Source organism: Neopsephotus bourkii, unplaced genomic scaffold (assembly GCF_033783945.1).
Source record: "Neopsephotus bourkii isolate Nb327-2 ecotype Australia unplaced genomic scaffold, CSIRO-AGI_Nbou_v1 NB_753, whole genome shotgun sequence".
Lineage (NCBI taxonomy): Eukaryota > Metazoa > Chordata > Aves > Psittaciformes > Psittacidae > Neopsephotus > Neopsephotus bourkii.
In genome coordinates, this window is record NW_026901251.1 from 1,254,453 (window position 1) to 1,278,972 (window position 24,520).

General features: G+C 39.0%; 1 protein-coding gene across 2 annotated transcripts in view; it reads right to left on the bottom strand.

The window, feature by feature from the left end:
• SPIDR (scaffold protein involved in DNA repair) overlaps positions 1 to 24,520 on the bottom strand; it is a 200,573-nt gene that overhangs the window by 1,006 nt on the left and 175,047 nt on the right. For both annotated transcript variants that reach the window (XM_061354845.1, XM_061354844.1), the window contains 8 exons: positions 17,924 to 18,011; positions 15,467 to 15,610; positions 15,312 to 15,371; positions 11,511 to 11,709; positions 10,315 to 10,467; positions 4,617 to 4,710; positions 3,051 to 3,165; positions 2,491 to 2,544 (listed from right to left, as the gene is read on the bottom strand). In XM_061354845.1, the coding sequence (XP_061210829.1) occupies positions 2,491 to 2,544; positions 3,051 to 3,165; positions 4,617 to 4,710; positions 10,315 to 10,467; positions 11,511 to 11,709; positions 15,312 to 15,371; positions 15,467 to 15,610; positions 17,924 to 18,011 (907 nt within the window). The remainder of the gene's footprint in view (positions 1 to 2,490; positions 2,545 to 3,050; positions 3,166 to 4,616; positions 4,711 to 10,314; positions 10,468 to 11,510; positions 11,710 to 15,311; positions 15,372 to 15,466; positions 15,611 to 17,923; positions 18,012 to 24,520) is intronic.

Genomic DNA, 24,520 nt, shown 5'->3' on the forward strand with positions numbered 1-24,520 from the left:
GGTAGCAATGACAGCTGATGCTTGGCTTGAGGGTTTCTTAGATTGCAGGTTACATCCATGTAAGCCAACCCTGTGCTGGGCTGCATCAAAAGGAGCATGTCCAGCAGGCTGAAAGGAGGTGATTCTCCCCCTCTATTCTCATGACACCCCACCTGTAGAACTGTGTTCAGCTCTAGGGCCCCCAACACATGGGATGTTGGAGCAAGTCCAGAGAAAAGCCATGAAGATGATCGGGGGGCTGAAGTGCCTCTCCTATTGGACAGGCTAAGAATTTGGCTTGCTCAGCCTGGAAAAGAGAAGGCTCTGGGGTGACCTTAGGAGCAGCCTTCCAGTACCTAAAGGGGCCTACAAAAAATCTGGAGAGGGACATTTTACAAGGGCTTGTAGTGACAGAACAAGCGGGAATGGCTTTAAACTGAAAGGGAGGAGATTTAAATTAGATATTAGAAAGAAGTTCTTCACTATGAGGGTGGTGAGGCGCTGGCACAGGTTGCCCAGAGAAGCTGTGGCTGCCCCATCCCTGGCAGTGTTCAAGGTTGGACGGAGCTCTGAGCAACGTGGTGGAAGGTGTCCCTGCCCATGGCAGAGGGGTTGGAATTGGATGATCTTTAAGGTCCCTTCCAAACCAAACCATTCTATGATTCTGTGATTTCTTTCCTCAAGGGGACTTGCCTACAGCTGGCCTCTGCCTATGCCTCCACTTTCATCTGGGCAGTGAATCTGTACAGGTATGGGATACCCATGCCTGTTGCCTGCTTCAAGGTATACACATACCTTTTTTTATTCCCCCCCAGTTTATTTTTACCCCAGACTGGTTCTGCAGTTCAGTTCACCACACAGCTGCACAAACAGCTACACTGGTGTAACAGATGGGCTGCCACAAAGTAAGGAACAAGTGGCCAGGGCCAGTGACAGCTAAAACCAACCTCCCGCCCAATAGAAGTGATTACAGAGCTACACCCTTAGAAACTTTAGCAGCAGTGGCAAAAAAATGCCACCTCAAGTGGTATTTCTTGTGATTCAGCCTTGTTGAGATAAAATGCAGTGGTTCAGAGATGGAAATGCTTGTGAAAAGAAAAAAAAGGGGGGGGTGGAGGGGGAATACTCCTGCATTTCAGCTAGGGGAAAAAAATGTTTCCAAGTTGCCAACTTGCAAATGCTAGCATTATAAAAACTGAAACATGAAAAAGAGGTTGGTTGAATTCTAATAACTCAAAAAAGAGCTGTGTTTTGTCAGTCTGTAACCAAACCAGACACATCCCGTACAACTTAACTGCTTATTAAAACAGCAAGCGTATTTGGGGAATTTCTTGTATACCTTTGCTTAAATGAAATGCACACCCTCCAGCATAAGAAAAATAATTTATGATTTCACAGCAACGTTCCACTTTAAATATTACCATTAAATCCATTAAAAGCACAGAGCATGTAACAGCAGCATGCTAGAAGACTGTGTAAGATGGAAAGCAAAATGACCCCAATGCGTCATCTAACTGAAGATGTTTAACTGCTGTGATTAAACATGACGAGCTGCCCTTTGCTCCCTTCCACATGCAATGGAGAGGGGGAATCTCAGCATCCTAATTGGACTTAATCACCCTCTGAAGGTGCCACTCCTTCGTTGCTGACCATCCGGCAGCCAATGCCAGCCATGCACCTACCCAGTGCCTCCCTCACCTGTGATAAATCTGGGTCACTGTGCCAAGTGTCAGGGTTCTTCTGATATCTCGGATTAAAGGAATGACTCCTTCGCGGTTACATAAACTGCACTTTAGCCCACGGATCCCCCACGGTTTATGTGTGTTTCATTCATACAGCTATAGGGCATTTTCTTGCACGCATTTTGCAAATTTCTCCACTATTCCACCTGCCAGTAGTTGTTACACAGAGCTTGGAAGAGCAGCCCCAAAAGCTGGGATGCTTGGACTGTATCTTTGCTGTCTTTGGATCCTCAGCCAGAAAATGAAGTAAAGCCCAGCATTGCCCATTGCACCTCTGAATGTCTGGCCATACTACTGCTTGCAGTATGTACCTGCGTCTGCAGATCTTCAGCTGAGCTAAAGTTGTCTACACAGCCCATCTGCAGCATCCCTCTTCTAAAAGGGAGGGTGTCATGTGATAGCAGGTGGGAGGTGGCATTGCCAAAGGGCCCAGGCGGCTCCAATCCCAGCGAGGACACAAAAAAAGTGATTAATTGTTTCGAGAGAAACCTCTTGCCACTCCTAGTGCAGTTCTGAAACAAGCTGCCTGGAAAGGCAGAACCTCCATCCCTGGAGGTTTTCAAGACCCTACCAGCCAAAGTCACAACTGACCAGCCTACACATTGGCAACAGCCCAGTGTGAGTGCTAGGTCAGACAATGAACTCCAGGAATCCCTTTAATTTCTATGATTCGAGTATCTTTCCACCCGGTTTATGTCTCCTGCACTCTGCCTCTACAGTAAGTTATGATGTAGTTTAACTTTCTTTCATCAACATTCATTATACCTACCCCATTCTCACTGGCAGAGGACATCAGGAGTGAAGAGATTGTCTTTTGTAACAGCTGGAATGAGAAAATGAACAGGTTTTGGTCACAACAAAAAAAATCCTACATATGCAGAGACATGCTGTTCACAGGTTAAAACAGCCACATTGAACAAAGATTTATCATTTCAATATAGAATGGTTTTGCTTCTCTGGCCAAGAGAGCAGAGGAGAGGTGACATAGAAGATGTTCAGAATGGGAGTCTAAAAGTACACATTCCTGTAGGCTGTGGAGACTGGTTCAACCCAACAAAGCCCTTCAGCTGGACCATAAACCAGTTTGCAAACCTCAGGGTGAACTCAATGACTGTATTATTTGAGTAAGAGCTGGGAACTGGGTTCTTAGTCCAAGGAAACACAAGTTTATTATCAGATTAAATTATGGGATACTCTTACATCTTTTAATTTTTCTTCTGACAGAGCTGTTTAGAGAACTGTGGCTTAAAGTACCTACATACGTGGCTTTAAGATCTATGTATCCAGTCTCACCATACTCAATACACCGAAGCTCATTTCATGCCATACCTTCACTTTTACTGTACTTTGAGGTCGGGATGAGCAACTCAAGAAGACTTCCAGCTGCATTTTCAAAACTGGTGAAGTGACAACTTCAGAGCACTGGCTGCAATACAGCGATCCTCTGAAACACACCAGTGATGATGGAAAAACAGAAATGGAAAAGCTATCAGCTGTAAATCAAAACACACAAGAAACCAGCTAGCTTATTCTCTAAAATACTTTGCTGGTAGACTGCTGGTAGGAAAGTCCTGGTAGAGATGCAGTTGGTAACAGCAGATAGGGCTCTCTGTTGGCAGAGCTAAGTAACTGTCTTGGAGAGAGACCTAATCTTCTAGCAAAAGGATCTTCCTCTTCCATGTTTTGGCAACATGGTGTGAGGTTGCTATTTATAGTCACCTCACTTAAGCAAATACTAATCCCATAACCTTCTAGAAGTTATGGCAAGAGAGAACGTGTAGTATAGATTTGGCCCAAGTGACTTATTGATTTAGGCCCCTGTTCAGCAAACGTTCAACATTTTCAGCACATGCTTAAGTTATATGCATAAAATAAAGCTCAGCTCTAAGTGCTTGTTGGAATAACTTCTTAAACAAATATTGATGGTACATTGTTCTCCAAACGAAGCAGAAAGTCCTTCACAGTACAGATACTTTTTGTTAAACTACACTACTGTGTAAACATACATCCTTATTTTTTGCATGATAGTAGAATATAGGACAACTTGCATTTTCAGCCTTTTTCCCCCCACAGGCTATATGCAACAAAGTGTAAAAGGTAAAGCTTCTCATATTTAGGAAAATGTTATCTGTTTCAGTGGAATCAAACATGCCAAACTTCTCCTTAGGCTTTTTGTGGGTTTTTTCCAGTAGAAAGAAGCACCCTTCTTTACTTTTTACTCTCTCTAATCCTCTCATGCTTTTACTCTTGTCAGGTATCCCAGACTCTCCAAGAGCAAGATGGCTAAGCAGCTGAAAGGGAGGCTTTCCAAGAGCATGCAAGTGTGATGCAGGTTTAGCATTTTTGGTGGTAACAGGTTCTGCAGGCTCAGTCTTCACATCTGGGACAGTTGTACTCCCAGACGCATCTGACATCCTTTTTAGAAAGGCTGTAAATTTAATAGGTCTGAAACACAACACTTTCACACTTAACTCCCAGTTCAATATCAAAGCGAGGTGAACTGGTGGTACACAGGGGGACAAGCTATGGTAGACAAACACAAAACGTGACTTTTAAATGAGCTTAAAATCAGACCTGCCATTTATGTGGATGTTTATTGAAACTGATATTGTAATGCAGTGGGCTATGAAATCTTTATGAGTGATACTTTAAGATTAGCTTGAAAAAAAAGTGATAACTGCAAATTCAAATCATTTCATATCTACTTGTATCTTTCTTAATAAATTAATCTAACCTTGGAGGCTTTATCAGTTCATCAGCAATAAAAATACTACGTCTTAGCTCTAGGAAGGAACAAAGTGCACCCTGTGCCTGCAGGAATCATTGCATCACCTGTTGCTCTCATGGCTACATCTGCAAAACACCTGGAGTGCTCTGGAGCACGCTGACTCTCACCTGTCCTGGGGACACAGTTCCAACTTTCCATTGCCACATCTGTCACAGGTAGGCCAGGAGAAAGCAGTGCTCTCATTAACTCCAACAACAGTACCTGCAGAACATTAAATTCTTACAAAATACTAGGGTTAAGCTAACAAACACAGTCACTCCTGGCTTCACAGCAGGTTTGATCTTTCCTGACACTCAGCTTAAGACTTGTCGGAGCAAGCATCAGCTCTTCCAACAGTCTCACTCTTTCTCCTTGGTCCCTCCAACAAGGGATGACAGTACTGCAGAGCATGTTACATTCTAAAAGTACCAGAAGGCAGATGATTGATAATTAACTTTCCAAACAGGTTCAGCTCTTTTGGTTTGGGCTTTATTGCTTTTCTGATCTGTTTCTGTTTGTCTGTTTTCTTTCTGGTTCTCTGATGTTTCTTTGGCAATAAATAGCTATAAAAAACATCACGTCAGATAGCTTGATATTGATATTTAGGAAACACAAACTGGTGAGAAACCAAATCCCTTTCAAAAACAACGATGCAGGTTAAATTCCATTAACAATGGAGTTTTTCTTCATTTTTACTGATTTAACAGAGATCAGATCTGGCTTACAGACTCAAGTGTGTGCCTAAGCAGGCTACGCCAAAGATACTTTTGACTAATATAAAAGGCCTTGCTAGTTTTGGCAAGACAAAATACATTCAAAGTTTTACAAGAAGCCAGTAAAGAGTGTATTATGTTTTATGGTAATGATACGCTGAAATTATGAATATTATTTATGGAGAAATTGTATCAAATATTTTGAAGCATACAAAATGGATCACCTGTAGGAATGAAGTTAAATTAAATTAAACCCTCACTGGTACAACAGAAATACAGACTAAAAATTCCAGCTCCTATTGAGCAAGAACCTCACAGTTTCATACCACATTCAATAAAATAAACCCTTGGAGACTAAGGGAGCATTTACACAGTCTGGCCTGTAAGACAGGGTATTAATCCCTTGCTTTCCTGGTTCTTTTGGGGCAAGGACTGACGGAAAGAAGGGAGCTACACATAAGCAATGAAACTGTGATTTTCTTTAGAAATTCAAAGGACAGCAAGTCTGAATATCATGAAAGGTACTTCTCCAATACAACATTTATGACCCAATTTCTATGCAAGCAATAAAACAACATGGATTTCACTGACGGAATAAGCAATTCTGTCATAACAAGAATAATGTTGATTCTTCAGCTTTTGTGGTAGTTGGGAGTTTCCACCAGTAGTTGCTACTACAAGGTAGGATGCTTTATGCCACAGCACAGGCATGCTTCTCTTTGAACTGAGTGAATGGTGAATGGAGTTAAATCCAACTGGCGGCTAGTCATGAGTGGTGTTCCCCAGGGCTCAGTTGTGGGGGCAGTTCTGTTTAATATCTTTATCAACAGTGTGGATGAGGGAATCGAATGCACTCAGTACATTTGCAGACACCAGGTTGGTGTGAGTGTTGATCTCTTTGAGGGTAAAAAGGCTTTACAGATACATATGTACGAAGTTCAACAAGGCTCAGTGCCAGGTCCTGCACTTGTGTCACAACAACCCCATGCAATGCTACAGGCTTGGGGAAGAGTGGCTCAAAAGCTGCCTCATGGAAAAGAACTTGGAGATGTTGGTCAACAGCCAGATGCAGATGAGCCAGCTTGTGCCCAGGTGGCCGAGAAGGCCAATCTCATTCTAGCCTGTATCAGAAATAGTGTGGCCAGCAGGACCAGGGAAGTGATTGTCCCCCTGCGCTTGGCACTGGTGAGGCTGCAGCTCAAATACTGTGTTCAGTTCTGGGCCCCTCATTACAAGAGAGACTGAAGTGGTGAAGCATGTTCAAAAAAGGGCAGCAAAGCTGGTGAAGAGCCTGGAGCACAGGTCTGATGAGGAACAGCTGAGGGAACTGGGGTTGTTTAGTCTGGAGAAAAGGAAGCTCAGGGGGGATATAATCACTTCTACAACTACCTGAAAGGAGGATGGAGCAACGTGGGTACTGGTCTTTTCTCCTGAATAAAAAGCAATAGGACAAGAGGTAACAGCCTCAAGTTGTGCCAGGGGAGGTTTAGATTTGATGTTAGGGAAAATTTCTTCACAGACAGGGTTGTCAAGCATTGGAACAGGCTGCCCAGGGCAGTGGTTGAGTCACCAACCCAGGAGGTACTTAAAGGATGTGTAGATGTGGCACTTAGGGACATGGTTTAGTGGTGGACTTTATGATCTTAAAGGTCTTCTCCAACCTAAGTGACTCTGATTTTTGCTCATGGAAAAGCTACCAATTAGTTCACTGAATATGTTTCCTTCTTCATTAAAAAATAATTTTATAAACAAAACAAAATCCCCTTTTCTGACAGATATGTTTAAGCCTTTTCATTTCCCCCCAGTTGTGTGCAACTGCAGGATGCCATTGCACAGGTAATGCAAGTACATCTGAAGAAAATCAATTAGGATCATACTGATGAGATTATGTCTAGTGGTTTATTTTGACGTCAGTGTTGAGTTCCTTTGGAAAACCAACAGAGATCACTGAAGTCAGAACAACTCAAAGCAGCAGCAAGTCTAATAATCTAGCTTGTCTTGCACAGTAATCTTGTGTGTCCTGCAAAGGGATTTCTCAAGTTTAAGCCGCTCAACTGCTGCATATCTTTGTCAAGACTCTAGATTTTGCGTGGCATTCACAAACCTGTTGGTAAGTCCCTAAGATTCTTCTTTTAAATGGAAATGCATGTAGCCAAAATTCAATTTAAGGAAAAAAAAGTAACACTTTTTCAGCACAACGGTTGAAACTTTCAACTTCTTCCTTTTCTTCCCCCCAGTTGGCTACCCTGATTAATGGACAGGAAGGGGAAAAGTTCAATCAAAAAGAGAAACCCAGGTAAGCTGATTGACCCCATTTTGTTCACTCTGTTAAGAAGGAAACTGGAAAAAAAAAAAACCACACCTCTGAATAAGGGCTTAAATATGAAAATATCCAATGTCAAAATTCAACCACTGGTGGTGAGTCATATACTAGGCAAATATAATTAATCAAGTAATATTCCCACATAACATGTGGTATGGACTAACCAGAATTTCCTCTTAAGCATAGTTAAGAGGAAAAACAGTTCTGTGCAGTATGAACTGCATATATGTATGCCAACAGTAAGTCAAAATTAAGACATCCTGTCTGCTGCTATACAGCAAAAAGAAGTTAGACATTACTCTGCAATGCATAGTGAGAAGAACATAATCTACTAAGCCTGAACTCACAGGTGAGAACCACAGACTCATCTTTAAAGAAGTATAAACCTTCCCATAGAAAGCAACCACAGGTTTTCAATCATTTGTTGAAGAGCAACACACTCTACCCCAGGACTGGTATGACTGGACTTCCCTGAAACAAAGATTCCTGACAAACTCAGTGGATCTGCCTGGACTGCAACATTGCCCTTCTTGATGAGGAAGGAACCTCTGAAGTTTACCCAGTCCAAACACCTGCTTAGATCTGGGTCCACTATGGAGTTGTACCGGGTTGCTCAGAGCCCAGCTGGGGGGGTTTCGTACAAACTAACTTACCCCATTTATACTCCTTCCCAAAAATGACTGCTCTATCTAAATCTAGGCAGGCAGCATGGCAGTCCTGGCACTCCTGGAGGCTCTGACACTGTGTCCAATAGTTGTATCTGAGGATGGGGACTTGAATGACTACCTGCAGTTTTCACTAGCTAGAAGTAAGATTTTCTAGGGAAGGCTCAGCCTGCCAAATCCCTGGAGCCAGGAGAAGCAGTCATGACTGCAAAAGAGCAGGAAGGAGCACTACTCCAAAAAGGGGTAAAGCCTTTGAAACCCCTTTAAGAGTTAGGTGAAAGGATGCCCAAATACAGCATACATAGGTGTTGAAAACTACAGGAAGTGAAAGGAGGAACAAAGAAAATTAATGAGGTGAAACTGCTTCTCATTGAAAGCCAATTAACATCTCTGAGTTTAGAGACAGAGGCAATGAGTGAATTTTAGAGATCATAAACTTTTCGTTATGTGTTACTCCATCAAATACATATTCTCCCACCAATGAAGTAGTGTTAATGCTATTAGTTTCACTTCTTCGGTAGAAAGGCGAAGACACTAATTGAAAAGGTGGATATATATCTTAAATGCTATTAAATGATTTTATTTACACATAAAAGTGAGAGTTATCATTTGTATATAGCATTAGCATAGGTTTAAAGAAGACACGTTATATTCTATCTTGGTACCAAGGTGTGGGAACATACTGGTAACAGCTACCCTGGACAAATTTCGATTAAGCAATACAAACTTGCAGGATTAATTTATCCTTTTGTCATTCTTCCATCTGTAATACAGAACAGGGAAAGCGTGACACCTCCCATGTGGATAAAGTACTTGTTTACACAGTAGATCACAAACGTGTATTTTCTTTTCAAAGGTGGAAAAAGAAAGGACAGAGAAATGTTTTATTTATCCTACCATGTACGCTGTCAATAGGACAAAAGAAGATAGGCACTTCCCATACTTAGTTATAAAATTAACAGACGGGATTAATAATAGCATAACTATTGGAGAAGTTAAAAAAAAAAAAAAGGCAAGAAGGGATTTCACACCCAGTGACAGAAATATCGTTAAAGTAACTCACAAAATCAATGTGAGATGTACCTAACAACCAAGGCTTTGAGTGAAGTGCCTCCAGTTTTGCTTGGTTTTCATTATGCAGTGTTAGAGCTCCAGATTTGTCATTGCAAGGTACTCATTTATTAATCACAGAGGCATTGCTAACCTGTGGCTCTACCACAAGAGAAAGTACTTTTAGTAACAACTTTGCATGGTTTCAGACTAGCTTTGCAGTGTATCATGCTATAGCTGGAAGGATTCATTTATAACATTTATTTGGTATTACTTTAAAGCTCATTTCAAATGCTCCAGTGAATACTTGAAAGTGTAAATGTCAAATAGTATCAAGAATTTCTACAATGGCTACTGGAATCATTAAATTAAAAAAGGAAATTCTCTTTAAAAGCCAGGAATTACTGGGCTTTTAAGGACTTTTCCCTTTAGGCACTCTACAACTGGGAAGTTTAAGAAGCTGACTGGACAAAGCATTAGAAAATACACAGTAGGAAATATTTCTGCGTGATTGGGAAATTATAGAAAATACATTGTAAGAAATGTTTCTGCATGGTTAGTGGTAGAACTGAAATGTTAGAAGCTATGATCCAAAGTGGCCTGTGAGCAAATACTGGCCAAGTTATGCTTGATGACTATGATGAAATATTAAATTGCCCCACTGCAGCAAAGCTCCAGGGAAATCAGTAACTAACCCACACCATCCAGGATCTGGCTAACGTATCTTATCCATCTGCCTAAAAAATACTGGTATACCTTATTGTTGCCAACAACAACAAGGCTGGTGTGAACAGAAGGCTCCTGAAAGAAGACAGCGAAGGAAGGACTATAATATAACAGATGATGCATTAAACATTTATTTTGGGGTATGAATGAGTGGGAGCAGAGCTTGGCCAGCAAAAGGCAAACAGAGCCCACAAAGAAGTATAAAAACTTAAAACCCTAACGACCCTCAGCAACAATGTGCTTTTTTATCCCTCTGCACTGTTCATACAAGAAATCAATACAAAGACATAAAAGATTAAAGTGAGCACAAATAATTAACCGCATTCATTTCAGGAAAGGCCATACGAACCTCTTACAGCACAAATGGAGTTGGCCTGTGTTGTAGAATCCAGCTCATCGAGTCTGACAGGGCCAGTCAGCTCACTGAGGTCAGCACCGGCAGCCGAGTACAAAAGAGGCTTTTGTAATAGGAGAACAGTACGTTCAACACAAATAATCCTACCTGCCAACAAAGACATTTCAACTCAGTACAGTAACAAGGAAAAAGGTGACCATGATAACTGCCATGGCCAATAATGACAACGATATCTGCCAGCTACTAAACAGACGGATAGACTTCATCAGGTTTTCTCAATGACAAAAGATTTTGCTTTCAGTGATACATGCATCATGCTCTCGGTACACTTTGCAACTCCCAGGGCAAAAAAAGAGCACAATTCCACCTGCACTTCATCGCACCATACTCCCTGCAAACACAACGTTACCATCTCTTCCCTGGTAATAAGCTTGTGTACCCCTTCAGGTGGTCTTAGTTTGTTTCAAAGATGACAAAGAATAGGTGCATGCAGTGTTTTATTCACCAAAGCAGAGAATTTTGCTTCAGGACACACAGCTTGGTACTTCAGTTACTCCATCAAATATTCACTTCCACATTTTGGAAGTGACTGAAGGCATGAGATGTGAACTACCCATCCAGGCATTATACAGAACCATACCTGAACCTCAAAAAAGAGTGACTAGAAATGAATGTAAAGTGAACTACCATCATTACATGATTTGTATGGTGGTGAAGGCTCACAGCTAAGATTGTACACGGGAGTTTATTAACATTTCTGTATCTAGGGATGTGCAAGCCTCTTCTACTTTTCGAAGCCGTTAAGGTCAATAAAACAAGTTTCTGCAAGAATACCAGAACAAATAAAACCAAGTTCCTTAGTATTTTTGAGTCTTCTGTCAGCTAGAAAATTTATGTGACACTGGTCATTAGATTCAACAGCCATCAGGGAAGACTGACAGTAATACTGGTGGACACAACGGCAAGATCACAGAATTTCTCATTTACCTTGGAGAGCAACCCAAAAACACAGAAAAAGAAATCTTACTGAAAGCTCTAATTAATTACAACCCCTTTCAATTTTCGTATCCAAACTTGTCTCATCTTCATCTGAGAACAGAAGACTCTGTAGGTGACATATTGCAGTGGCAGAGATTAGGAAGCTATTTCAGTTTCATTACAACTGCTTCAAGACCATGTGGAAAACTTACCATTTCCCCACAGTGCATCCTTGAAGAAGACAAGCTGTGAGGTAACACTGAGGGCTTCTGTGATTTCTGCACTGAGAACACACGAGGCAGCGACTGACACGGCAACAACTTTTGGAATCATATGAACCACATTTTGCAATGTCGAGTCAGTCACAAACAAACAAATTTCTCTTTGATGTACTGGAACTCTCTGCTTTGTCTACAATTTCCAAAAAAGAAAGAGATACAAAATTGGAAGGCAGTTGTTAATTTTCAGTAGAAGGAAAGACTAAAGCAACACCCTCGTATTTAAATAACTAATAAAACTGGCAGAAACTATTACATTTAGGGTGTGTACAGGATAATGAATCAAAGCTTCATTGGAATTTGACGTTACTCCTTACTGCAGATACAAGCATCTCTACCTTAAATTTACTTTCGAAGGCTGACTCTCTGGAATCTTGGCTTTACCTCTACCAGTTATCACACTTTATCATAACTCAATTGGGCTGCATAAGGGATCTGAAAATGTATTTTATTTTAAAAATGTATACAGTATCTATACACTGTATATTATACATTTATATTACATATATAGTATTTATATCATACATATGGTGTGTATATATATAAAGTTAATTGTCTGGTTTTATGAAAATAGACTTCCATAATTTTTGCCTTAAAAATGGAAAAAGAAAGGCTATTACTACTGCTATTATTATTCCCATGCAAGCAAATTTTCCATGTACTGTTGTCTGGTTCCAATAGGAGCAGTCTTTGGCTAACAGCCACTGCAAATTACAAAGCTGGAGGGTTCTTTTCAGTTGAACAAACATCTCTAAATATTTGAGTGATGCATAGAAATAGGCAAATCGATAACTCATAATTCAGAGAGAGAGGAATCTGCAATGAGAATGTCAGTTTTCTGCCTAAGACAGGTACAAAAATATCATGGTGTGACATAATTTAAGGTGCGTCACAACTACTGATGTCATAACCAAAACATTTTGTCTCAACCTCCAAATCTGAAAATAATGATCAGAAAACCAGTAGTGCTTTTTAGAATTTTCACACTGGATTGATGAACAAGACAGACTAAACAGACATTAAACACACATCAGTGCTTATTCCAGGGTCTCTACCAAATCAGATGGGTTACAGTTTGACCATTCATGCTCTTCTCTCTCTTGATTTTTTGTTTGCTTGGTTTATTTTTAAACACAGTTTTTATATCTGTGTGTGTACGTGAATCTTCCCATATTTTAGAAAAAACGGGTTTAATAACAAAGCATATTTCACATTCCCCAGTTCGAGCAACTTGTAAATTTTAAGATTCTAATATTTGAAAAAAAAATAAGTAATTACTTTCTTAATTTAAAAAAGTTTTGTTACTATTTTTAATTAGACCAACAATTAAAAAATCCTACTTGAAACATTTAAATGAAAATGAAATACTACAATGACTGGAGAGACACATATCATATAAGTATTTTCTTTGAGAAGATGCATGTCTCTAGCATAAGGTAATGCAATGAGAACCCCAACTTTTTGTCTTCCATTGATTCAAACCTTGAAACCATTAATAACCATTAATCACACTAAAATTAGTTTTTTGTTCATGCTAGTAGCTCATAGAGCAAATGCAGTAATTGCAAATAATGACCTGGAAAATTCATAACTCAGATATCACAGTTATGCCTTAACACAATATGTGCTGCCCGTTGCATTGACGTTGTTTCATTGCCTAGTAACTACATACATTTGAGTACCTCCTTTGTGTAGATAGGATTAGGACAGCTTCAAAGAAAGAATTTTTACAGCTGTCCCACGAGAATTACTAACAACATTAAAAGTTGGCTTTCAGAAGAATCATCCAAAAAGTAAATAATAACAGCAAAAATCACAAGTTAGTATAAAATCATCATCTTGCTATGTGTGACAATTTGTTCTGAACAGAGAGGACACACCAAATAGCAGCAGGATTGAGTTATTAAGGACAGCTCCTTAACCACAGATGGAATATATTTCCTCATATTCCTTCTGTACCACAGTACAGATTCTGAGTAATAATAAAAGCGTATTTCCATTCCTCCTTCACACGAATGAACTATCTCAGAATACTGTGGCTACATGGAATAAATACTATTTTTGAAGTACATTTGAATTAGCTCGCATAACGGATTATCTAACAATAATAGATCAGCAAAATAAACTAAATCATAGTCCCTTCCTCACTTGTTACGACTGGATGACTTTTCATGCGAAGGATATGTCTTCTTGGCAAAGGCAGCTGCAGTAAGCAAGCTGCTGTTCATGTCCTTCTTCTGGGAGGATTAGGCAAGCAGTACAATAAATGCAGGTAAATACCCTTACATTCCTACAGCAGTTATCCAGAAGTTAAGCAGAAGAATAATATCTGCTATTGCTTTTCCAACATTACTCTGAAAAAAAATATGAACACTCATGTTGTTCACTTATGAAAATTCAATGCCTACAGTTCAGTAATGAATAGCCACTAAAAACCCCAGCTAATAAACCTCTTAGTAGCAAGAAGAAATCATAGACCTTTTTTTCTGCTAGATAAGTTTCCATTAAAATCACATCTGCTTCTGCATGCTTCATCTTTTCTCTAATTTCGTGAATGAAGTGCTTCTACACAAGAATACTGATGACCCACAGCATCTCAGATGTAAACATTCCTGAATACAAAAATGCTTGGTTGGGTTACCACTAGTCTGTAATTTTAGTTTATTTTTGAATAAGGCAGGTTTCTTGGAAATAGAAGTTCATGCATGTATGTGTCCGTCTTTCTGTTAGCACCCTAAAGATCCCATCAAGCTGGCCCTAATTTCATGTTTGCAAATGTTCTATTAAATTCTCACTTAGCATGGAGTAAACACAAGAGATACCCCCCCATCTCGGGAGTTAAAAGTACTCTCTGCCTAAAAGTCGAGTAATAACTTACTGGCTTTTGAAGCAAAAGGGCAAGACCTAAATTAAATTTATGTCTCACACTGGTGGGAAGCATCTCCTGCTATTTTGCTGGCCATTTGGGAATTTCTTTGTCTTTCGTTCATATGCTTTGATTCACACTTCGGTTTTTGCGGAGCTGATGGACAATTGCAAATGATTTTCCACCAGAATTCAGTGCTGGCTATACTGAGGATCCAGTCGCCAGGAAAATATAAATAAAACAGCAACAAAAAATTCCTTAAAATACTGAGGGGGTTAGCAACATTTTGAAAAAGAATTGTAGCATCATTCAGAAACAAATAAATAAACATAATTACAAGCTTTCCCACATGGCATGGATGGCAGATGTATTTACCTAACAGTTCCTACTTTCTGCTAACTGGACCATAAAAGCCAAATTTGCCTGAGGGGCTTATACTGAACTCAACAAATACAGTCCACAAACTTGCACGGAAAGAGCAAAGCTGTGTTTTTGTATAACCATCATTTGTTACATTCTATCCCGAGACACTCCACTGAGAGCTTTTTGCTGTGTATGTAAGGATAGCATTTAGCTATAAATTGAGTCTCAACTAACTTCCTGCAAGCTCTCTTACAAGGGTGCAATATTATCTCTAGTTAGATAGCAATTTACTCAGAAATAATTCACTTTCTAGACTGGATGGCACTGAAACTGGAGATTTTGCCCATCCACAAGCATTTTAAATCTGGTGTTAATTCTGTTCAGACAACTCTTGAAGATAATCCAGGAAGGGTTTTGGTTTTCCCGTAAACAAGACAAATGCTGGCTTCTTAATGTAAGCATTACATAGATTTTATGTTGAATTCATTGCTAAGTGAAAAGATTACCTGCAGCCTTAGATACAGCACTTGCGCCCAAAAGCTACAACGTTCATTACAACCGTCCATCTGAAAATAGTACAAAAAACAGGCAATGAGACAAACATGAGACCAGAAATCCAGTGGTACAAAGTATTTGTTATCTGACTTGTAAAGCACATTACCCGAAGAATTTCCTTTAAACCATGAACAGCTGGTGGCTGGTACAAATTAGAAATCTGTTCTTCCTCATCCACTTCCACCTGTACTTCACCAGACTGAACAGTAAGAATATAACAGAAGCTGGGAGGACCATGATTAGTTGACATCTATGAAAAAGCAAGAAAAAGAAACGTGACCTTAAAAATGGCACTTTAATTTGGCCAGTCAGGTTTTATAATAATAGCCAGAACAAACCACACAATTTACATTTTAACAGGGATGGGGAAACAAAATTATATGGTTTATAACAACGACTCTCTGAAGAAGAGATTGAGTTAATAAACTGACATCCACAAGTTATAAGTGAAATCAGCTTGAGCGTATCATTCTTTCCATAATCTGACATTGATCCTCATCACAAAAACAACTCATGATCTGGCACACTTGGCAAGCACAGAAACTAGTTCAAGGTGCTGCTTGTGGGTTTTGCTTTTTTTTTTATTTATTACCTGGTAGAGAGTGCCCTGATTATTTATTTATTTTTTTTTAATATCCACAACTTTCCTGATATCTGGGGACTTTTGCATGTGGGTGGGTTTTTGTGATAGTGAACAGCTGCCAAACTTTTAAAGCTGCCAAATTAAATCCAGGACAGCACAAGGAGATAATGAAGAACAGGAACACAACAGCTACAAGAACTGCTCCCTTTGTGCTATGCCAGATTTTAGTTTGCCCCTTAAAAGGTACCATGAATTAACAACTTTATTAATCACCACTTAGAGAGGTCCCAGGCTAGAAAGGCTTCTTAGGAAAAAAGGACGATGTTAGAAAATAATTTTTATTGTGGATACAGTACAATATTCTTCTATCCATGTTTGTTATTAACAAAGCATTATATTTAATAAAATAAATATGAATATCTACTAAAGACAGCTGCCCACCCATTTAAAAAAATCTGCATAGGGAAAAAAGAAAAGGCAAAAGAAGCTGATACCCAAATTCTGTTTGCTTCTGGAAGCACTAGAGAAGGTATTTAAATGTACATATGGCTCAAAGGAAACCGGTGCCACAGATGTCTTCCCAACAATAGTATTATTTAGCTACCTATGTATAAAACTGCTTCCATAAAACTGTGCATAAAACTATACATGAAACTTGCATCAAGAAAAATGTATCTCAACTGAAAAACTCCACTCGGTCAAAAATCTGCAGCAGCAAAATGCAAGTTGTGATCCTGCGTGGGATGAATTAGTGTTTGAAACCCATGACAGAAGTGTAAATTGCATGATTAAGGAAACTTCCTCCATTTCTGGTTGCTAATAAAAATAGAGAAAATGAAGAACAAATGAAAGTCAGAACAATGCTAAACAACATTTAAGAGTTTTGCTCCGTCGGTGGATATCCCCATTCTGTTGTCCACAGTATTTTAATGCATTCTTCTGAGACTTCCAAAATGTCTAGATGAAAGGGAGAGTCAAGAACATAGCCACTTCACTCGGTTTCAATTTTGGTTTTATGTATAACCATGGTCTGAACTTTTATCCTTCCATGTAAAACCGCTGCACAATGCAAAGCATGCTATATTTCAGGGAAAAGATTCTTAGACTTTATAAATAACCAGTAATATCCACCTTTAATGTCCTCTGGTTTTGAAACTTATATATTTCCAGCTTTTTCTTCTTTTGTAGGACTTGTGTTCTGATTGACTCCCCTAGGCTCAAACACCAGTTTTTAATACCACAAACAACTTCCCCAAAGAACAGTGTATACAAGAACAGCAGGACAGCGCAAGCACTTCGCTACAGAAGCTTCTCAAATGACCTCATGTTATCAAAATGACACTTGATATGACAAAATACAAATACAAACCTAATTAAAGGAAAATTTAAGATACGATTTTAGATTTGCAAATGTGTAAATAAATACCTTAAATCCACTTAAGTAGCCCCCCATGCCCTAAAATCACAGAAACATTAATTACTTTTTAGTAGACTATTTTTGTGTTCATCCTTCGATTTCCTTCATAGAAGACAAGTATCAGTCAAATTCATCTTAATGAGTAAGAGACCTGATTTCGAGCAGTCAGTCTGTCTCCACAGAAGTTAATCTTTGAAAAACGTTTTCAAGCCTAAGGCTGAAAAGTGCTTCAAAAGAATGAATTAATATCCTTGTACATAGATTTCTTAGCTGGCTCCATGCTATCTAACGTATCTTTCCTCTTGCAAGGAAAGGAACAATTTGTCTGTACATTCTACCCTTCTAGTTCTAGAGGACTAATAAGGGGCTAAGTGCATAATTTTTGACGGATTCTGCTGATCCAGAGGGCTTCAGATTAGCCTAGGAGGTTGCCAGAACCAGTAAAACAAAACTGTAGCAGATCAGAGGGAGCGAATGTGATTCTCAAAATATGAATACAATACCAACAAAAACAGTAGCTGTAAGTGAAAAAAAAAATTAATTTCCAGAATAAGAAGACTTACTGTTTCAGACTCTTGGCTTTGTCCAGGAACTTTCACAGGCACTACCGGAGGCCACAGACTCTCTATCAGACTAAAAAGTCCTAATGCCCTTCAAAAAGAGCAATAAAATCAGGTTTAAAATGTTTTCCAGTGTTATATGAAAAAGATTCATTAAGAAATATAATTGAAACCATTGCATAATTATGAAAACAATTTTCAATCATATTTGTTTTTTCGGAGCTGGTTTTGATTTGCTCTAATTAAATCTCCATCATTTCTGCTGCAGGGTGGAGAGGGAGGGAAGACATGTATCCCATTCAGTGACAAGCAAGTCATATTCACTCCTTTGTCTCGAACAGCATGCTACCTGATACAATTCAGGGGAACTGGGGTAAAAGTCACCTTGGGAAGGACTCAGATATCATTACAACTTCTTTAAAAATATAGCTTTTAAATATTTTAACTGATAAAAACCCATGTTTTGCTTCTAACATTTATGATTCTTGTTTTCCTCTTAACAGCTGACTGTAACTGCTTTCAGGAAAACCAGAAATTCTCAGATACACAGAAACAGGTGAGATTTTGTTATCTTACGTATGTGTGCAGAGAACAGTCTCCTGCCTACAGAAATGCTCATTTAGTTATAATTTGTATTTATTTATTTTGCAAGTTTCCTACTTTTACTTTAGAAACAAACATAAACCAAACACAGTCCAGCATATTAAGGTAAAATGCTGCAGACTCTTTAAGAAGCAAAGCTATAATTTGCAGCAGTTCAGTGGCTGCCTTGTCAGTGAATATGGCACCCTTGCTGGATGGACAGGCAGGAACATCTGAGGGACAGGCCAAGAAAACAGCTGAGAGAGAGGAAATAGCTACAGGTAACCAACTTGAAGCGGCATGCATTTTTGAGTTAAAGCTCCCAGTTATCTTGTCCTTGTTCTCAGTTCCATGTAGTCAAAACACAGAGATGTGGATTTTAACTCCACGCTGCCTCTATGAACAAGTTGTCTGTTCCTCCAATTAAGAAAGCCAAAACAGCTCTAAAAAATCAAGTCATAAACTTGCTAAAAGTAATACTAGCTTCTAAACTCAACTGTTTAGAAGGAAACAGCATACTCTGCTATAGGGATGCTTCTATTCAAGAGGTCATGGAAACTTTCCGTTTTAAGTTCTGCTTTTAGCTCACTTCTGCTTAAGCTTATGTATTTCTGTATTTCCCTAGTCTTTCTCTGGATCCTTAACTGCTTAGACTTTGGGTGTCTATAGACTGTGAACTTCTTCCCATGTTTTTCATAAAGTGCCAGGTATCATCTATGATTCAGTGTCAGTAGTGATGATGCCTTTGGATCAGCACTATAAGAAGTTTTATGGATATAAGTCTCAGAGTGTATTTTGTAGTGTAAAGCTTGTGGTTCAGCTAACAAGCAGGGAGATTACAAAGATTATGTTGCTGCCTGTAGCTGTGTTCTCCACACTAATAAAAAGACCAGAAATACAAAACAAGCTGTCTTTCACAGAAATTAACTTCCTGACTTGTATGGCATCATTGCTGAGTCTGCAAAGCAGAATGCTTAGCTCAGAGGCTGGTGTTTTAGGGGTTTTTCTTTTGTTTTAACAGAGAGAACATTACAACATAGAAGACAACTCTTCTTAGGTATTAAAGAGACTTAACAGCAAATTGGCCACTTCTTGAATCCTTGATGGGGCAAGATTTTTTTGCTTGGATCATATTGAACAATGTCCTCGCAGGAGGGCTAACGCCCAGAGGAACAAACTAGTCTTGCTGACTGCGACATGAAAAAGGAGAGTTACAAAGAGAAAGCATAGCCTCCTGTACAGTTCCAGCAGTTACAGAAGTGACCTTCCTCATACGACATGCAGTATGAGGGCAAGGCCAGAACATGGATATGAATGTACCACAGACTCTGTGTGTCTGGGTACAAAGACTGCATATTTATCAGCTTAGAGCAACTAAGCTATACTGTTGCAGTGCAGATACAGTCACAAGCTCCACACCAAAGTTACGTTGATCCCACATCTGTACTTTCCAGTTTTCACAAGAGACATGACGTTGTCCCTTCTGCTTTAACTCTCTTCCAGCTTACTACCTCACATCAGAATATCTAAGGCATACAGTACATTTTCTTTTATCACTCCTGACCTTTGGAGAAGGTCATGTACTGCTTGAACTAGGAGCACTTAATTATTAGTAAATGACAGCATTTGTTTAGAAACAGGCAGAGGAGCAGCGTTGTGTGGAGTGTCTCCTGAACATCTTGGACCCATCCTTCTCTTTGACAGTCACCCGAAGGATCTGCAAGTTCCAAATCATACCCTATCAGGATCCTGGTCTACCAAAGGGGATGGATGTTCCCTCCTGGAGCTGTCACTGTATCAGTCAGTATCTCTGGTGAGGAGCTTCCCTCTTGCTGCACTCATTTATATGCGTCCAGGAAAGTTAAGTCTCTCTTTACATTTAGAGTCTTTGACTTAGCAGAAGGAGAAATGAGGTGGGGGCAATGACAATAGAGAAATGGCAAGACGTTGTGTCCTCCTCTGTAGAAAATCACTATCCTCATAGAAAGAATAAAATTAATTTTCTTTATTGGCTGAATATACATATATGTATAGCGGACTATATGTATATTCAGCCAATAAATAAAATTATATACATATATATATATACACACACACACACCACTTCAATCTGACTTGAAGAATGGGTGCATTTTATCCAGAATGTGTACCCTTCTTCAGCTATAGAGTCAGGCCAAGAGATGAACAGCTGGCTCTGTGCCACAGCAAAGGGACATGGTTAGCTCCCATGTGCACAATTTGCACCTCTGGCTACAGTTTGCTCTGTGAGTGTAATTACTGATCATTTAAAAAAAAGTTAATCACAAAAGGACTTCCAAAAAAGAAGAAGTAGAATAAGAAGCGAGATGAAACCGGCCCAAGGATAAAAAACAACCAACATGTAAAGTATTTTGAGTAACATTTTTTATATATATTTTTACTTCAGAGACAAGGACTCTGCTGTAAGATTCCATAAACTTTCTTTGAAAATAGAAAAGACTGAACCAATTGTTGGAGAAGGACACAAATCTCCTATCGGATTCTAAATGACAGACTCAACCTTCTACTTGCCATGCCAGACTGAAATCTACGTTTGGTAAAAACCTTTTTGTCCTATACTAAGTATCTAGATGTCTGCTGCTTATCAACAACACAGTAAGACCACCAGTAACTCCAACGGAGTGTTACAGCATAGAATTCCAAAGAAGCAGGGACTTGTAACAGGCAGTCCTTTACATACAGGCCCTCTGGAAGTCTAAGGCAGAGGTTTTGCTGACTTTCTTCCTGAAATCTTTAATCTTTAAGGGGTCTTAATATTTAAGGTCCCCTCCAACCCAAACCATTCTCTGATTCTCTGATTCTGTTTCTAATCTTTCTGGGTTGTTTTACCCTTCACTGCAAAGTCAAATAGCATATATTCATATGTGTACACATGCATATACATGTTAGCTCTATGATTTTTGATAAAAACAGCAAATAGAGAGAAAAGCCATTGTAATTATATTTAAGCATCCAGTAAAGTGATAAAGCAGTATCTACAGTATTAGCACATCTACTCTGATCCTGTGGAAACGTCATTCATTTCATACTACAAGCTATAAGACAAAAATCAAACAACTTCTAATTTTGGTTTTTCAAAACTGTGTTTCACTGACTCTGATCTGACAACTTATTTTGTAACTTAGTAAGATGGTTTTGTTTGTTTCTCTCAGAAGCATGAATGAGAGAAATGTACAGTTCTGGTCTATGAACTTGGTGTGTGACCTGCCTGATTCAGCTTTTAACATTACTGCTCATAGTTTTGGGACTTTTCAATTTTATTAACCATACCACAGGTTCAGCGGAATATTACTACAGGGAGAAAATATCACAAATATCAAAGAAAAAGGAAGGAAAACAATGCCCATAACTAGGAAAAGAAGAAAGTCTAGGTTTACAGTAGGGGGCCAGGAAAAAAGATGATAGGATTCTCATCCAAGGTCTTCCATGGCTTTGCTCTGAGGACTCCAAGACTTCTCTGTTTCCTCCTCTCCTACTTTCTTATTTTTAGTCTAAACCAAAACAGTTTTCTTTGGGCAGTATCAGTTTCAATTATTAAGAACTCAAAAATAAAGCAATTCATAGCCCTCTGTGCAATCTCTCCTTACTCAAAACTAGTAAGAAATTTTGTAATACCCACCTAGGCTGCGTAAGCTTCAAGTATCAAAAGACAAGCAATCCAAATATAAAGCTAATACTGTAGGCTACCTCTCCTTTTAACCGACCTGTTAAGATCTTGCAGTGCACAGGCTATGCAACACCATATTTTCTCAGACTCAACAATAAAAGCAACAAAATCATAAAGTAAAAATCTAAGCCTATTAAAGCAGCATCTCAGTCAAAATGCAATAAATTACACATACTATATTAAACCACAGAAATTATAATATAAAAGTACTTTTGATTCAATATGGATAATCTTATGTTATTCTCCAAGGCTAGTAACTAAACAGATTCATGACAGAAGCACTAAAGGTACAAGCAGCAGTCCATGCTTGCTAAAGAGAAGAAAACTCATAAAAAATGTTAATTTCTGATCAGCAGTCATCAAAAATCCGAAAAAAGTAACGCAAATATTCAAAACTTCAATGTGATAACTGAAAATGTGCTCTAAATGGAACTCAATTTTAACCACAGCAATTATCAAAGTGTTTCAGGACCTCAAAACCTCAGAGATGTGGGTGGCTCTTTCAGATGGCAGTCTTTTTGGAGGAGGGAAAACCAAAGGAAGGAAGTTACAACTTCCTTGCTCTGTGGAGAGTTCTTACTATTATATTCCCTCTCAATGTCTAGCACTTGAAACACTTTCTTGTCTAGCAGTTAGTACTCCTCTCTTCCGAGTGTAAAGCAAAAAGACGAGGAAGTATATGATGAAGAGTAGAGGAAAAAGGAGAGAGATAAAGGCCAGAGAATATGGGACTTAAACAAAAGGAAGAAAGAAAACCTCAGACACAGTAAGTGACCAACACTACAGGCAAATAGAGGAGATTTCACATTTCAGTGCCTAAGATTTGAAAGTTTAAAATGACAAATAACAGAAGCCAACTTTATCAGAAAATGCAGAAATTTCTCAGAGAATCATAACACTGGTTGATGAACTCAATATTCAGAGTCTTCTTACTGTAGAGGAAAATGCAACAGATAGTACAATCTGCCATGAATTAAAGATTAGGTCAAGCTCCAATGCTTATGAGTTGCTGTACTCTTCAAAGTGTTCTACCCTATCCAACATACGTGTGGATATTAGCACTATACATGCAACAGTTGCATCTCCCTCTGAAGCTTGTTAATCATTTTTTCAATTTAGGGACAAAATTCCTACTGACACCCTGCATTAGTTATGTATTAACTTAAAAGCATTTCTTACCCCCTCCCCCCTCCATTTTTAAATTGGTGTCATCCTTCTGTTTTGCTGGGTAGAAGCTCTTTGTATTTCTACCATATATGAAAGCATAAAGAGAAGCAGCAGACAGGTCTGCTATACTGGGAGGGAAAACAACTCAGTCCTTGGCAAATCAGGTGAAAAGACACAAATTGTCAAAATCCAAATTATTATTTTAGGTGGAACTCCAGACACAGCTAAAATCACAGACATTAGGGGTTTTTTTTCTTCAATATAGACAGATACCTAACTACAAAGTTTATCCCAGCTCATTGAAACTGATTTCTGATAGGAAGCAGCAGGCTATGACAATTTATAGGTTATTTACTCCTGAGGCATTTTAGTGAATGCAGAGTCTCTGCATTTAATTGCATCCATTTAGTTACTGGTTATACCAGACATACCTGAAACATGCCTGGGATCTACTAAAAAAGGGGGATTGCATGTTAGTTGTACTGCATACAGATTCTTAACCAAAAGTCCTGCCTCTAGCATTACACCACCAAAACCTCAATTCTTTCTCACAGGGCTGAATTTATAACGATGACATATGAGCAGTGGGAGGACAAGAGAGAGAACATACACCTCTAAGGAGCCAACATCACCAGTGGCAGACCAATGAACATTTTTCAGTCTTCTCTCTTTAAACCACCATATCTTTCTTTCTGTCTGGTACTAAGTGTGCAGTTCAGGGAACAGTTGTAGAAAGGCTAAGAGACAATTATGAATGACAGAGTGAAGAGAAAAGGTGTCAAGAAACAGATACTGAACACGGTGTTAATTTGGCTGCTACAACATTGGTTCCTACCTTATTCAACAGCCTCATGAACAGACAGGAAGAACTGCTAGAAATAAAGACACTGAACAAGCCATGAAAACTTTGATGTGACTCAGCCATGCCCATGGACTGACAGAAATGTCAGTCTGGACTACAAAGGGAAGAATTTCTTGCAGAGATGGTTCTGGGGAGTATGTTTTATGTGGAGTATGGGACTTCTTCTGAAACCCACCTAAATCAATGAAAGACCTTCAAATGACCTAGTACAAGACCCTGGTACTTGTTAAAAGATATTGATACTGAAAAGCAATATTCAACATTAACAGTGTTTCCCTCGATG